We start from the raw sequence: 13,177 nt of genomic DNA on the forward strand, positions 1-13,177 counted from the left end.
TGTGTCTATCAGGTTCCTTACTTCCCTGAACCCAGGGGTGGATGGATTCCATTTTTGGAAGAGCCACTCACCTAGCTTTAGCCGACCATGAGGAGAGGGGTCCGCCAGGCCTTTTGTCTAGTTGGACCAAGTTGTGCCTGCCCATGTAAGGAGTCTTGCGTGCCAGGGGGGTCAGGGTAAGGTCCTACCTCTTCAGGGGGGTGAACAAGAGACACACCATTGAGTGCACTTTTTTATGTGTTTTTCACATGCACTTTATTATACACTTATGTGTTTTGTTTACCACCGCAGATTAAAAAAGGCTGTGTGCCTAAAATATCTCTGCAATTAAAGATCCTCAAACCTACAAAGAAAAGTACCAGGTTTTGGCAACTGTATTTGGCAGGAGTGACAAATGTGTAGTGGATTGCAAGTTCTGGTCCCTTTCACTTTTGAGGTTTGGTCACAGTTGCCTACACTACTTCTTTTATTCCAAGTGATTTCTTTATATCTCATTGGAAGTGAAAATAAAACATGAATCGTTTCACATTATTATTTCTTAAGATTAGCAATTAAAATAAAAGACACCCAATGCACAGTACGGGAAATATATCAGTACACCACAACTGAGTTAAAGTATTTAGATACTGCTTTTATTCATATTTTTCATATTTTAAAGATGATAATATAGGTAGGAATTTTCATGCACAAACACTTACAAGTCACCATTATCATTTTTGGCAAAAGAAAGGGCTCAGCTTAACCCCCAAACTGCCAGGGGTATCTCCCAAATGACACCATACTCTGGCACATGTAGGGATAATGATATTGAACAGTGTATAGCATAGACAGTCTATGTTTATTTGTTTATTTTTTATTATTTTATGTCACAAGGCTTACATTTGGGTAGCTGCCATTTCTATGGATGGGAATGATGGCTGTGCAAGTATTCTGTATAGATCGTGAACTTTAAGGTGTATCATAAACATGCACCAGGAACCAAGTAAATGTAAAAACAGTCACACATTTTACAATATACTGGGGGGGGGGGGGGATTTGAAAAGGTATGTACAAATTAACAATGTATTTACCACAGTAGGCAAGACATTCATCTCTACACAAAAAACACAAGGTTGTGAAATTTATCAAAACATGATAAATTTTTCTCTCAACAGTAAAAATGTGCACACCATGTAAAAAAATAAAATAATTAAGAAAGTACAAATAGTAAAATGTTACAATCAAATTACAGAATGAGTTAAGTCTGGGTCAACACAGGAATTGAAGAAACAGAAAGACAAAGCTCCTCCGTGGACAGAGCGGTGGATGACTTTGTTGACTAATGGCAGACACAGAGTAGACTGTACGAGGACAGACACACAGAGCGGACGGCAACAGATGACAGACAGAGAAGTGGAAAGTATTTGGCATGTAGAATCAGATGACGTCATTCACTACTGGGTAACGGTGGTACCTGGCTCTGTAGTTGTTCATGGGCTTGCCTGAGGGGGGTTACTGAAGGAAGAGGCACACCTGACGTGGAGGCTGACCGACCTAATTTGCAGCTGATTTTCATTTCTGTGAAAAGAAAATATCAAAAGGTAGACAGTATCAGTGACATTAGAAAATTTGCAAAGTGCAAATCCTTGTCAATAATAAAAAGCTATATATATATATATATATATATATATATATATATATATATATATATATATATATATATATATATCTCATCTTAAGCATAAGCGGTTTGTCAACACACCGACACACAGCAACACAACATAAGTAGAATGGGGTTGATTTACTAAAGGCAAATAGGCTGTTCACTTTGCAAGGGATGTTTCCCCAGATCTTATTTAATGTGGTAAAGGTTCCAATATCCAACAATGTTCAAGGAAAAACAACATTTTGTTTGCACATGATTTGAATATGGAAGCCAGCAAAGCTTTGCCTCATTAACCAACTTCTAGGGCAAATTTCTTTCCAAAGTGAACAGTCTATTTGCCTTTATTAAATTACTCCATATGGGTTTAACAGCTAATAGGTCTATAAGGTCAGGTGATGTAATTATAACTGTCATACCCTTATCACTCACCTTCTGTATGCATGAACTGAAACCCATACTTAGTGTAACAGACCTCTATTACAAACTTTCTCCGCTTTGTTAACTTTTAAGTTTCTGGCAGGCTGAAAAGGACTGAGGTATAGAGTATATAATGAGATGTGTTTTTCCCTGCTGTTTGTTTTTACATTTGTGTCACACTTGAAACATAATGATCAAGGCTTGCTGTATTTGAATTACCTGGCAGTCACTCTGTTGTCAGGGGTGTGGTGTAGAGCAGTGGTCATCAACCCTGTCCTCAGGGCCCATTAACAGGCCACGTTTGTAAGATAACTGAAATACATGACAGGTGATATCATTTGATGCTCAGTGATTGCAGTATTCTAGTCTGAATCTCCCCAAGGTAATACATAAAACCTGGCCTGTTAGTGGGCCCTGAGGACAGGGTTGATGACCACTGGTGTAGAGCAGTGGTCATCAACCTTGTCCTCAGGGCCCACTAACAGGCCAGGTTTTATGTATTACTTTGGGGAGATGCAGACTAGAATACTGCAATCACTGAGCATCAAATGATATCACCTGTCATGTATTTCAGTTATCTTGCAAACCTGGCCTGTTAGTGGGCCCTGAGGACAGGGTTGATGACCACTGGTGTAGAGCATCTTGCTTGTTTTGTCAGCTGGCCAAACCTTAGATAGCTTGTAATCAATCAATAAAGCCTCATACACACTATCACATTTTCTGCTGATTTTTGTCTTCAGATTTACCAAAACCATATAATATGAGGTCAAACCTTAGGAGTTTCAATTTGTATGCAATCAGACAGGCCCCTGCACTACATGGTTTTGGTAAATCTTAAAACAAAAATCAGCAGAAAATCTGATAGGGTGTATGGGGCTTAAGTTGGATCAGGCTTTGAAAAAATAGCTGAGACCTGTTCTGGAAGGACGCTAAGTCTCGGTTCACACTGGGGCGGCTTCAAATCCGCCCAACTCTAAAGCCGCCCCACACAGCTGTAATAGAAGTCAATGCAAGCCACTCTGAAGTGGCCCCAAGTAGTACAGGAACCTTTTTCTAAGTTGGCGTGACTTGAGATGCTCTCATTAGAATGGTTCCATTGCACTGAATGGAGCATGACTTGTCAGGAGACTAAGTCACGGGTCGCCAAAGTGTGAACCAAGCCTTAGACTATAATCACACCAGCAATCTTCTAATTCCTGCTGCGGCTGTGAATGACATAGGTCACAGGCGGCTATTCACGGCTCCCCACACAGCCAATGATTACCTTTGTTAATCACGGTAGGTAATTGCTGGCTGTGTGGACAGCGACAAACAGCTGTGGCTGCTGGCAACCTGTCATTATGGTGCATGGGACCAGTGGTCTCTCATAGCCACAGCAGGAATCAGAAGATTCTTGTCACTGCAATTTGCACTGGCTTAAATCACCAGTGTATAGGTAGCCTTCATAAACCCTCCCTTTTAGAGATAGGCTGCCTTCAAGCTTCTCCCTTTAGAGGATAAAGGTTCTAAGATAAAGGTAAGTTCCCCTGTGAGCAGGCCTAGTGCCTGCTGTGAAAGGCCCCATGATTGGAACCCAGATTTAGGGGGTTCTGTCTTATTTGAGCAAGCTATGTGCCTGGAGGCCATTCTAGGGTAACCTTTTTTTTGTAGATTTATCACTAGAATAGTTACCCTAGGGGGAAGACCCCCTTATCTTAATATGCCCCTTATGGGTGGAAGCATTTAAGATTTATGAACTCAGGAGATAGTGCCTTAAGCTCCCACCTAATATAGGCTGAGGATCCCCTGGGGATCTTACATGACCCCCTTCCCCCTTAAACAGAGGTACAGAAGACTCTGCATAGTTCAGTAAAGATGATGACATTTCCTTCCTCATTTTTTAGTATGTATATTTAGAAAGTAGCTGTGAATTATAGAACAGAAAGCATACATGCACTATAGCATATCCTAGCATTCATGTTTACTAAAATAATGGCATGAGTTCAGGTGTTCCTTGGGAAGCATGATTTCTAAATAAGCTCCTGGCCTCTGAGATGAGGCACATGACCCTAAAGCTTTTGGTCTCTTTGTCTCTGTTTATTATAGCATGGTGCAGGAAGGCTACTCTACCACAATAACCCTGTCATGAATCCAATTCGAAAGTGTCTGCAGCTGTATGCAGGGTGGTCAGGGGTACAGGTCAGAGGTGTTTCATTCTATGCAGGTTCAATTAAGGACGCAGAAGCTCACGATGGTTGGATTCTGTGTTGCCTGGTCAAACTTAATGTGTAAATTATTTTCCATATTTGAGTATTTTATAATTAATTTCTAGATCTGTTTTTAAACAAAACAGCCACCCTAGGCAACAAATCAAATAAGCAAATAGCAACTGATATCTAGGTAGCATTGCAATTGTGCAGAAATTCTGCTAGCTTTGCATTCCATCAAAGTTTAGTTTGGTGCAGTTCAACCAGAGTCACCTGGCTTTTTACCATTAGCATATAAGTATTTACTGTAATTTTGGAAACTTTATGAGATCACATTTAATTTAGAACTTTAATCTATAGCTAAACTCTGGCAGATATACATAAAACACAAGTAGTGTAAGTATCTGGATTAGCCTCTTGCAGTCCACTGTATAACAGAGCCTAGACTAGGGGAGGGTAAAGCAGCACATGGAGCCAATTAGTTGTGCTGCAGTGCGGGTAGCATGTTCATAGGAAGAGAGAGAAAAGTGATGGGGTCTGGTAAGGACTTTAAGGCCGCGTACACACGCGCGGACTGTTCGCCCAACTTTGTCCGCTGAACAGTGTTTGGGCGGACAGTCCGCTCGTGTGTGGGCTTTCAGCGGACAGTTTCAGCGGACAGTTGGACGGACAAGGTTTTTCGGAAATTCCGAAAAACTGTCCGCTGAAACCTTGTTTGAGCGAACAGTCCGCCCGTGTGTAGGCTTGTTCGTCAAACAAAGTTGCGCGCATGCTCAGAAAGGATTTTCACGCCGAAAGCTATAATGCAGTGTATAGGACGTCGTATTTTTCGTCCCGTCGTACGTGCCGTTCACGTCATCGCGCACGGTTTCAGCAAACTGTTCGTTCGTCGTGTGTGGGCATGTCCGTCCATGCTAATTTTGAGCGGACTGTTTGCCGAAACTGTTGGACGGACAAAGTTGGGCGAACAGTCCGCGCGTGTGTACGCGGCCTAAGTGGAACCCCACGCCAAAATGTAAAAGAATAACAAAATGGTGCCCCCCCCTCCTATATCCATGCCAGACCCTTATCTGAGCATGTAGCCTGGCAGGCGCCCCCCATACCAGGCCAAATGTCCTCAACATGGGGGGTGGTTGCTTTGGGCGGGCTCTGCTCTGACACTTTTTCGGTGAATGGGTTGGGGTACGATGTACTTGATACCCATTTACATGGGGGGGCGGAATCTGGGGGCCTCCATATTTTCCGATAAGCCCCCTGCCCGCAGACCCCGACAACCACAGCCCAGGGTTATCGGGAAGAGGTCCCTGTCCCAAAGCCCCACCCCCCCATATTGAGAGCATGTGGCCTAGTATGGTTAAGGAGGGGGGCGCACTTGCTCTTCCCCTCCCCTTTTTCTGACCTGCCAGGCTGCATGCTTGGATAAGAGTCTGGTATTGATTTTTGGGGGGGCATTTTGGCATGAAGTTCCCCTTAAAAACCACATCAGGCCTGAAAGACCTGTTATGGACTGGGGGGAGGGGGGGCAGCACACGTTTGTTTTTGTTTTTTCAATAGCCAGGTTCCAGCAATTGTAACTGCGAGTCATTTTAAATGGGATTTGACTTGTTTTTTTTTTATGCATGCTACAGATGTGCCACTTTACAGGCATGTTAAGGGGACCCATCAGACACTATGTTTAAAGGCATTTTTCTTTTTTTATTGTTGTACTTTAAGCATAAGTCAAATCACTGCTCCTGAAAAAACCATTGTTAGAAAAAAAAATGTTTGTTGATACATGTCCCCTAGGGCAGTACCCCGACCCCCATACCCCTTTTATGGGCAATTACTTGCATATAAGCCTTCAAAATGGGCACTTTTGATTTTTTCTGTTTGGCTCCCATAGACTTCAATGGGGTTTGCCATTTGGATTAGAACATTTCCCCTGTTTGGGAGTTCTGCTGCAAACCGAACAGGGGGGTGTTTGGCCCATCCTTAGTGCTCATTAGTCTGCTGCTTCTCCTTTCACTGTCCAGTAACAGGGTGGGGATGGGAAGGAGACCTGTAAGTGTTACTGAACTGCAGCAAAAAAAACAGGTTGCATTACCTGCCAGTGTACATGTTGGGTTGGCAAAAATACAAATAATTTAGCAGGTAAAACAGCTCCCATATTGTATTTCATTTGTGTATTTAGCCATTTTCCTGTTGTTCAGTTTTAATTTTCATATTCGTATTGTCCTATATTGTTACCAATGCACGTACATTACTGTAAAGCACTACAGATTATGATGGCACTTCACATGTAATTATTTGTTGCAATTATAATTAAAATATATTATATTTACTGATACATGAATATAGAATATATTTTGCTAGAAAGTACATTTCTTACCAGAGCTATTGCTTCCTGCTAACATGGTTGGACTGACAGACGATCTTCCAAGTCTGCTGGAAACATGATTTGGGCCCGGAGTTCCATCCCATTCCTGAGCTTTCATCGTCTCTCTGGAGGATGGTGAGGAATGGTGACTAGATCGTTCTTTGTTTTCCAGCTTTGGTAAGGGTTCTGTGCTATGACTTCTGACCTTCATTTCATCTGGAGGTTCTAAAAAAGTGAATAAGGGTACACAATAAATACACTAAGGCCAGGTGTAAATATATTCTGGAAAAAGATTTCCTTAAAGCGGAACTTAATCCAGGCAGTGGAGCTTTTTACCAGTAGATTTTCCTTATTTCTTATGCCAAAACAATTATCACCCCCTTTACCAATTTTTGTTTTGTGTACAGTGCCTATGGCATATGTGCAGTTGAGTGTAAGCTTCCCACCCACATATACAGGAGTTACATTATTTGCAGCCACCAAAAATATACAGTATCTCACATAAGTGAGTACACCCCTCACGTGTTTGTAAATGTGTTATTATATCTTTTCATGTGACAACACTGAAGAAATTACCCTTTGCTAAAATATAAAGCAGTGAGTGTACAGCTTGTATAACAGTGTACATTTCATTTCCCCTCAAAATAACTCAACACACAGTCATTAATGTCTAAACTGCTGGCAACAAAAGTGGGTACACCCCTAAGTGAAAATGTCCAAATTGGGCCCAAAGTGTCAACATTTTGTGTGGCCATCATTATTTTCCAGCACTGCCTTAACCCCCTTGGACATGGAGTCCACAGAGCTTCACAGGTTGCCACTGGAGTCCTCTTCCATTCCTCCATGATGACATCACGGAGCAGGTGGATATTAGAGACCTTGCGCTCCTCCACCTTCAGTTTGAGGATTCCCCACAGATGCTCAATATGGTTTAGGTCTGGAGACATGCTTGGCCAGTCCATCACCTTTACCCTCAGCTTCTTTAGCAAGGCAGTGGTCGTTTTGGAGGTGTGTTTGAGATCGTTATCATGTTGGAATACTTCACTGTGGCCAGTCCAAGAAGGGAGGGGATCATGGTCTGCTTCAGTATGTCACAGTAAATGGCATTCATGGTTCCCTCAATGAACTGTAGCTCCCCAGTGCCGGAAGCACTTATGCAGCCCCAGACCATGACACTCCCACCACCATGCTCGATTGTAGGCTTGTCTTTGTACTCCTCACCTGGTTGCCGCCACACACGCTTGACACCATCTGAACCAAATAAGTTTATCTTGGTCTCATCAGACCATAGGACATGGTTCCAGTAATTCATGTGCTTAGTTTGCTTGTCTTCAGCAAACTTTTTGAAGGCTTTCTTGTGCATAATCTTTATAAGAGGCTTCCTTCTGGGTAGACAGCCATGCAGACCAATTTGGTGCAGTGTGTGGCGTATGGTCTGGGCACTGACAGGCTGTCCCCCAACCCATTCAACCTGTGCTGCAATGCTGGCAGCACTCATACCTCTATTTCCCAAAGACAACCTCTGGATATGACGCTGAGCACGAGCACTCAACTACGTTGGTCGACCATGGCAAGGCCTGTTCTGAGTGGAACCTGTTCTGTTAAACCGCTCTATGGTCTTGGCCACCGTACTGCAGCTCAGTTTCAGGGTCTTGGCAATCTTCTTATTTTTTTCAGATCCTCAGAGAGTTCTTTGCCATGAGGTGCCATTTTGAACTTCCAGTGACCAGTATGAGAGAGTGAGAGCAATAACACCAAATTTAACACACCTGCTCCCCATTACCACATGAGATCTTGTAACACTAACGAGTCACATGACACCGGGGAGGGAAAATGGCTAATTAAGCCCAATGTGGACATTTTTACTTAGGGGTGTACCCATTTTTGTTGCCAGAGGTTTAGACATTAATGGCTGTGTGTTGAATTATTTTGAAGGGACAGCAAATTTACACTGTTAAACAAGCTGTACACTCACTACTTTACATTGTAGCAAAGTATACATTTCTTCAGTGTTGCCACATGAAAAGATATAATAAAATATTTACAAAAATGTGAGGGGTGTACTCACTTTTGTGGGATACTGTATATACTGTATATTGTAAAACTTATATATGTAACACTTGTATAATCCATAGGAAGGAAAGGAGAGACGCTCACATAAAAGCAAACTTAGGTTTATTGAATTTATTCAAAGACGATCCCCCAACATCCACTTGATGCCCAAGCAGCATTTCACTACTCTAAAGCCCCATACACACTATCTGTTTTTTCTGCTGAGTTTTTCCTTCAGATTTACCAAAACCATATAATATGTGGTCAAACCTTACAAGTTTTAATGTGTATGCAATCAGGCAGGCCCTTACACTACATGGTTTTGGTAAACCTGAAGGAAAAACTCAGCAGAAAAACTGATAATGTGTATGGGGCTTAAGGAGCTGAATTGCAAAAGTGCATGAGATGACAATCATAATATCTAAATTCACCAATCACACCTGTAACAGGTTATTTATCTCAATTAACTGAATAGACATGGATTTCCCATCTTAAAAAATATAAGTGGGCAAGCACTGTAAAACAATTAGGCCGCGTACACACGGGCGGACTGTCTGCCGAAACTAAGTTCGTCAAACAGTCCGCTCAAACTTTTTAATGAACGAACTTGCCCACACACGGCACTTTTTGAGCGGACTAAGTTCGTCGTACTAAGTCCGCGCAACTTTTGAAATGAACGGACTCGCCCACACACGAGGAGGACAGTCCGCTCATTTTGAGCGCGTGTCAAGGTAGGCGGGGCCCGCGACGGAGACGTCGCGGGCTCCGCCGCCTGGAATGGACTTAAAGGGGAACCCCAACGCCGAAAAAAATCGGCGTGGGGGTTCCCCCAAAGTCCACAACAGACCCTTGTCCGAGCACGCTACCCGGCCGGCCAGGAAAGGGGGGCGAGCGAGCGCGCCCCCCCTCCTGAGCCGTACCAGGCCGCGTGCCCTCAACATGGGGGGTGCCTTGGGGAAGGGGGGCCGCGCGGCCCCCCCACCCCAAAGCACCTTGTCCCCATGTTGATGAGGACAAGGGCCTCTTCCCAACAACCCTGGCCGTTGGTTGTCGGGGTCTGCGGGCGGGGGGCTTATCGGAATCCGGGAGCCCCCTTTAATAAGGGGGCCCCCGGATACCGGCCCCCCACCCTATGTGAATGAGTATGGGGTACAATGTACCCCTACCCATTCACCTGTAAAATAAAAGTACCCAAAAAAAAACACAACACACGAGATAAAATATTTTATTGCACAGCTCCGGGGGTCTTCCGTCTTCGGGGGTCTTCTCGCCGGACTCCTCCGCTATCTTCTTGTAGCTCTTTTGCTAGCGGAGGAGTCCGGCTTTCTTCCTCCCCGCCGCCGGCCTCTTCTCCCGACTTCGGGGGTCTTGTCCCCCTCTTCGGTTCTTCTGCCGGGCCACCGCGCCTTCTTATAGCTCTTTTACAGGCGGTGGCCCGGTCTTCTGTCGCCGCTGTCGCCGTCCCTGTCGCCTTCCGTTCTTCTTCTTCTTCTTCTTCTTCTCCAGGAGATGTTGACACGTCGCTCTCTCCGGCCGGAATGCCAGAGCCGCGCTGCGCGGCCACTTATATAGACCCATTATATGACAATGGGGCGGTGTCACATGGTATATGTCACATGGGTTGGTCACATGGTGACCCCGCCCCCTTACGATGTCATAGTCCCCATGTGACATCAACCCATGTGACCAACCCATGTGACATATACCATGTGACACCGCCCCATTGTCACTATATAAGTGGCCGCGCAGCGCGGCTCTGGCATTCCGGCCGGAGAGAGTGACGTGTCAACATCTCCTGGAGAAGAAGAAGAAGAAGAAGAAGAAGAACGGAAGGCGACGGCGACAGCGGCGACAGAAGACCGGGCCACCGCCTGCAAAAGAGCTATAAGAAGGCGCGGTGGCCCGGCAGAAGAACCGAAGAGGGGGACAAGACCCCCGAAGTCGGGAGAAGAGGCCGGCGGCGGGGAGGAAGAAAGCCGGACTCCTCCGCTAGCAAAAGAGCTACAAGAAGATAGCAGGGGAGTCCGGCGAGAAGACCCCCGAAGACGGAAGACCCCCGGAGCTGTGCAATAAAATATTTTATCTCGTGTGTTGTGTTTTTTTTTGGGTACTTTTATTTTACAGGTGAATGGGTAGGGGTACATTGTACCCCATACTCATTCACATAGGGTGGGGGGCCGGTATCCGGGGGCCCCCTTATTAAAGGGGGCTCCCGGATTCCGAAAAGCCCCCCGCCCGCAGACCCCGACAACCAACGGCCAGGGTTGTCGGGAAGAGGCCCTTGTCCTCATCAACATGGGGACAAGGTGCTTTGGGGTGGGGGGGCCGCGCGGCCCCCCCTTCCCCAAGGCACCCCCCATGTTGAGGGCACGCGGCCTGGTACGGCTCAGGAGGGGGGGCGCGCTCGCTCGCCCCCCTTTCCTGGCTGGCCGGGTAGCGTGCTCGGACAAGGGTCTGTTGTGGACTTTGGGGGGACCCCCACGCCGATTTTTTTCGGCGTTGGGGTTCCCCTTTAAGTCCATACCAGGCGGCGGAGCCCGCGACGTCTCCTTCGCGGGCCCCGCCTACCTGGAGACGCGCTCGAAATGAGCGGACTTTTCTCCGGGCGGGAACAGTCCGCTCATTTCGAAAGTACAGCGGACTGGCCCACACACGGGCGGACTGTCCGCTGAAACCAAGTTTCAGCGAACAGTTTTACGGAAATTCCGTAAGACTTTGTTCGTCAAACAGTCCGCTGAAACTGTCCGCTGAAGCCCACACACGAGCGGACTGTCCGCTGAAACACTGTTCAGCGGACAAAGTTGGGCGAACAGTCCGCCCGTGTGTACGCGGCCTTAGTCTCTCCTGCATTGCACAACAGTGTCATCCTAACATAGCATCAAGAGAAGGTAACACCATTTGTAGTGTCACTCTCCTGGCTATGCAGCAATGAAGGACTGTGTAAATCATGCAGTTAGTTGAACAGGATCATAAATATTTCAGGTGGTAGAACAGTACACGCATGCCTATTTAAAAAAACGTTTTTCGATGTTTGACCCAAGTTAAGCTTTACAGAGGTTCTGTCATTATTCAAACAACTTATTTATCAAATTAGTATGACACTAGAGTGTTTTTTTTTAGTATACTTTATAAGGTGTTTCTTCAGTCAAACAAACATGCTGATTCTCAGTTGAGAGTCTGATCTACAGTCTAACATTAGGAGATCCCACAAGAGACCTGCAAACCATGCCACATATTGGCACTAAGGTGCAGAATACAGTAGAAGTTCAACTTTGTTACAAATTACCCCCAGCCACCCTCTCTAGTCCCCTCAATACATTTAATTGTCCTGCCTGTGCGCTAAACTCCCTTAGACTTGAAAGGGCCAAACCTGTATTGAAGGTAGACTGTCCAATTAAGAAATATGGGACATTAGAGCACAGGTTTGGGCAGTCCAGCACAAGAGTTTCACTAATAGAGCTTCAGAAAGTGTAGGAGGCCCCAATCATTATAGGGGTAAATATCAACTGGTGGTGGGTCTATTGAGGAGGCTAGGGAGAGGGGCTGAGGGGATTTTGTACTTTAATCACAATTTGATTTTTTTTTTCTACTCTTTTGATTTGCATGCCAACCCACTTTAACTTTGCCTGTGCAAAGCTGACCTTAACTGGTAGCAGAGGTGCCTGTATCTAGAAAATGCATTTAATAATTTACAGGTCATAAGGAAAACATTTTAGTCTGTTTTGCTAAAAAGAAAAGAAAAGGAAATCCTGCTTATCTGATTTGCACGCATGTACCAAGAGGACTCGTACCATTTCAGGACATATTTAAAATGAAATCCATGGAGAATAAGTACAAATATTATTCAAGATCCTTAAAACAAGTTCAACATTGGGAAGTCGCAATAGCATGCGAGTACAGGGATTTTAATATAATGCTGGCCATACTGCATATGAGGAAATATTTTCTGCCTTTATTTTTTACAAAGGTTTAAGTAATGTACAGTATATGACAATTCATAAATTTGTCAATGTATCTGAATATGCCAGGTATATTTGTCCAAAACACAAATCATGTATCCTACTAACAGATAAACAGATTCTGTAATAAGGGAGGTTTCCGGTTTCCTCCCACACTCCAAAGACATGCTGGCAGGTTAACTGGCTTCTGTCTAAATTGGACCTAGTATATGAATGTGAGTTATGCCCTGTACACACAGTCGGACTTTCCGACGCCAAAATCCGTTGGATTTTTTCCGATGGATTTTGGCCCAAACTTGTCTAGCATACACACGGTCGTACAAAGTTGTCGGAAAATCTGATCGTTCTGAACGCGGTGACGTAAAACACGTACGACCGGACTATAAACAGGCCAGTAGCCAATAGCTTTCATGTCGTAATTTATTCTGAGCATGCATGGCACTTTGTCCATCGGGATTGTCTACACACGATTAGAATTTAAACAATCGTATTTTGTTGTCGAAAAATTTTAGATCCAGCTCTCAAATTTTGTGTGTCAAAAATTCCAATGGAAAAAGTCAGA

The 13,177-nt window shown here is 44.8% G+C and overlaps 1 protein-coding gene across 2 annotated transcripts in view; it reads right to left on the reverse strand.

Moving 5' to 3' along the window:
* NYAP2 (neuronal tyrosine-phosphorylated phosphoinositide-3-kinase adaptor 2) overlaps positions 1-13,177 on the reverse strand; it is a 295,588-nt gene that overhangs the window by 14,223 nt on the left and 268,188 nt on the right. For both annotated transcript variants that reach the window (XM_077488199.1, XM_077488200.1), the window contains 2 exons: positions 6,617-6,829; positions 1,454-1,557 (listed from right to left, as the gene is read on the reverse strand). In XM_077488199.1, the coding sequence (XP_077344325.1) occupies positions 1,454-1,557; positions 6,617-6,829 (317 nt within the window). The remainder of the gene's footprint in view (positions 1-1,453; positions 1,558-6,616; positions 6,830-13,177) is intronic.

This window comes from Lithobates pipiens, unplaced genomic scaffold (genome assembly GCF_037356315.1).
Source record: "Lithobates pipiens isolate NorthernLeopardFrog02 unplaced genomic scaffold, aLitPip1_a1.2 Scaffold_18, whole genome shotgun sequence".
NCBI classification, from domain to species: domain Eukaryota; kingdom Metazoa; phylum Chordata; class Amphibia; order Anura; family Ranidae; genus Lithobates; species Lithobates pipiens.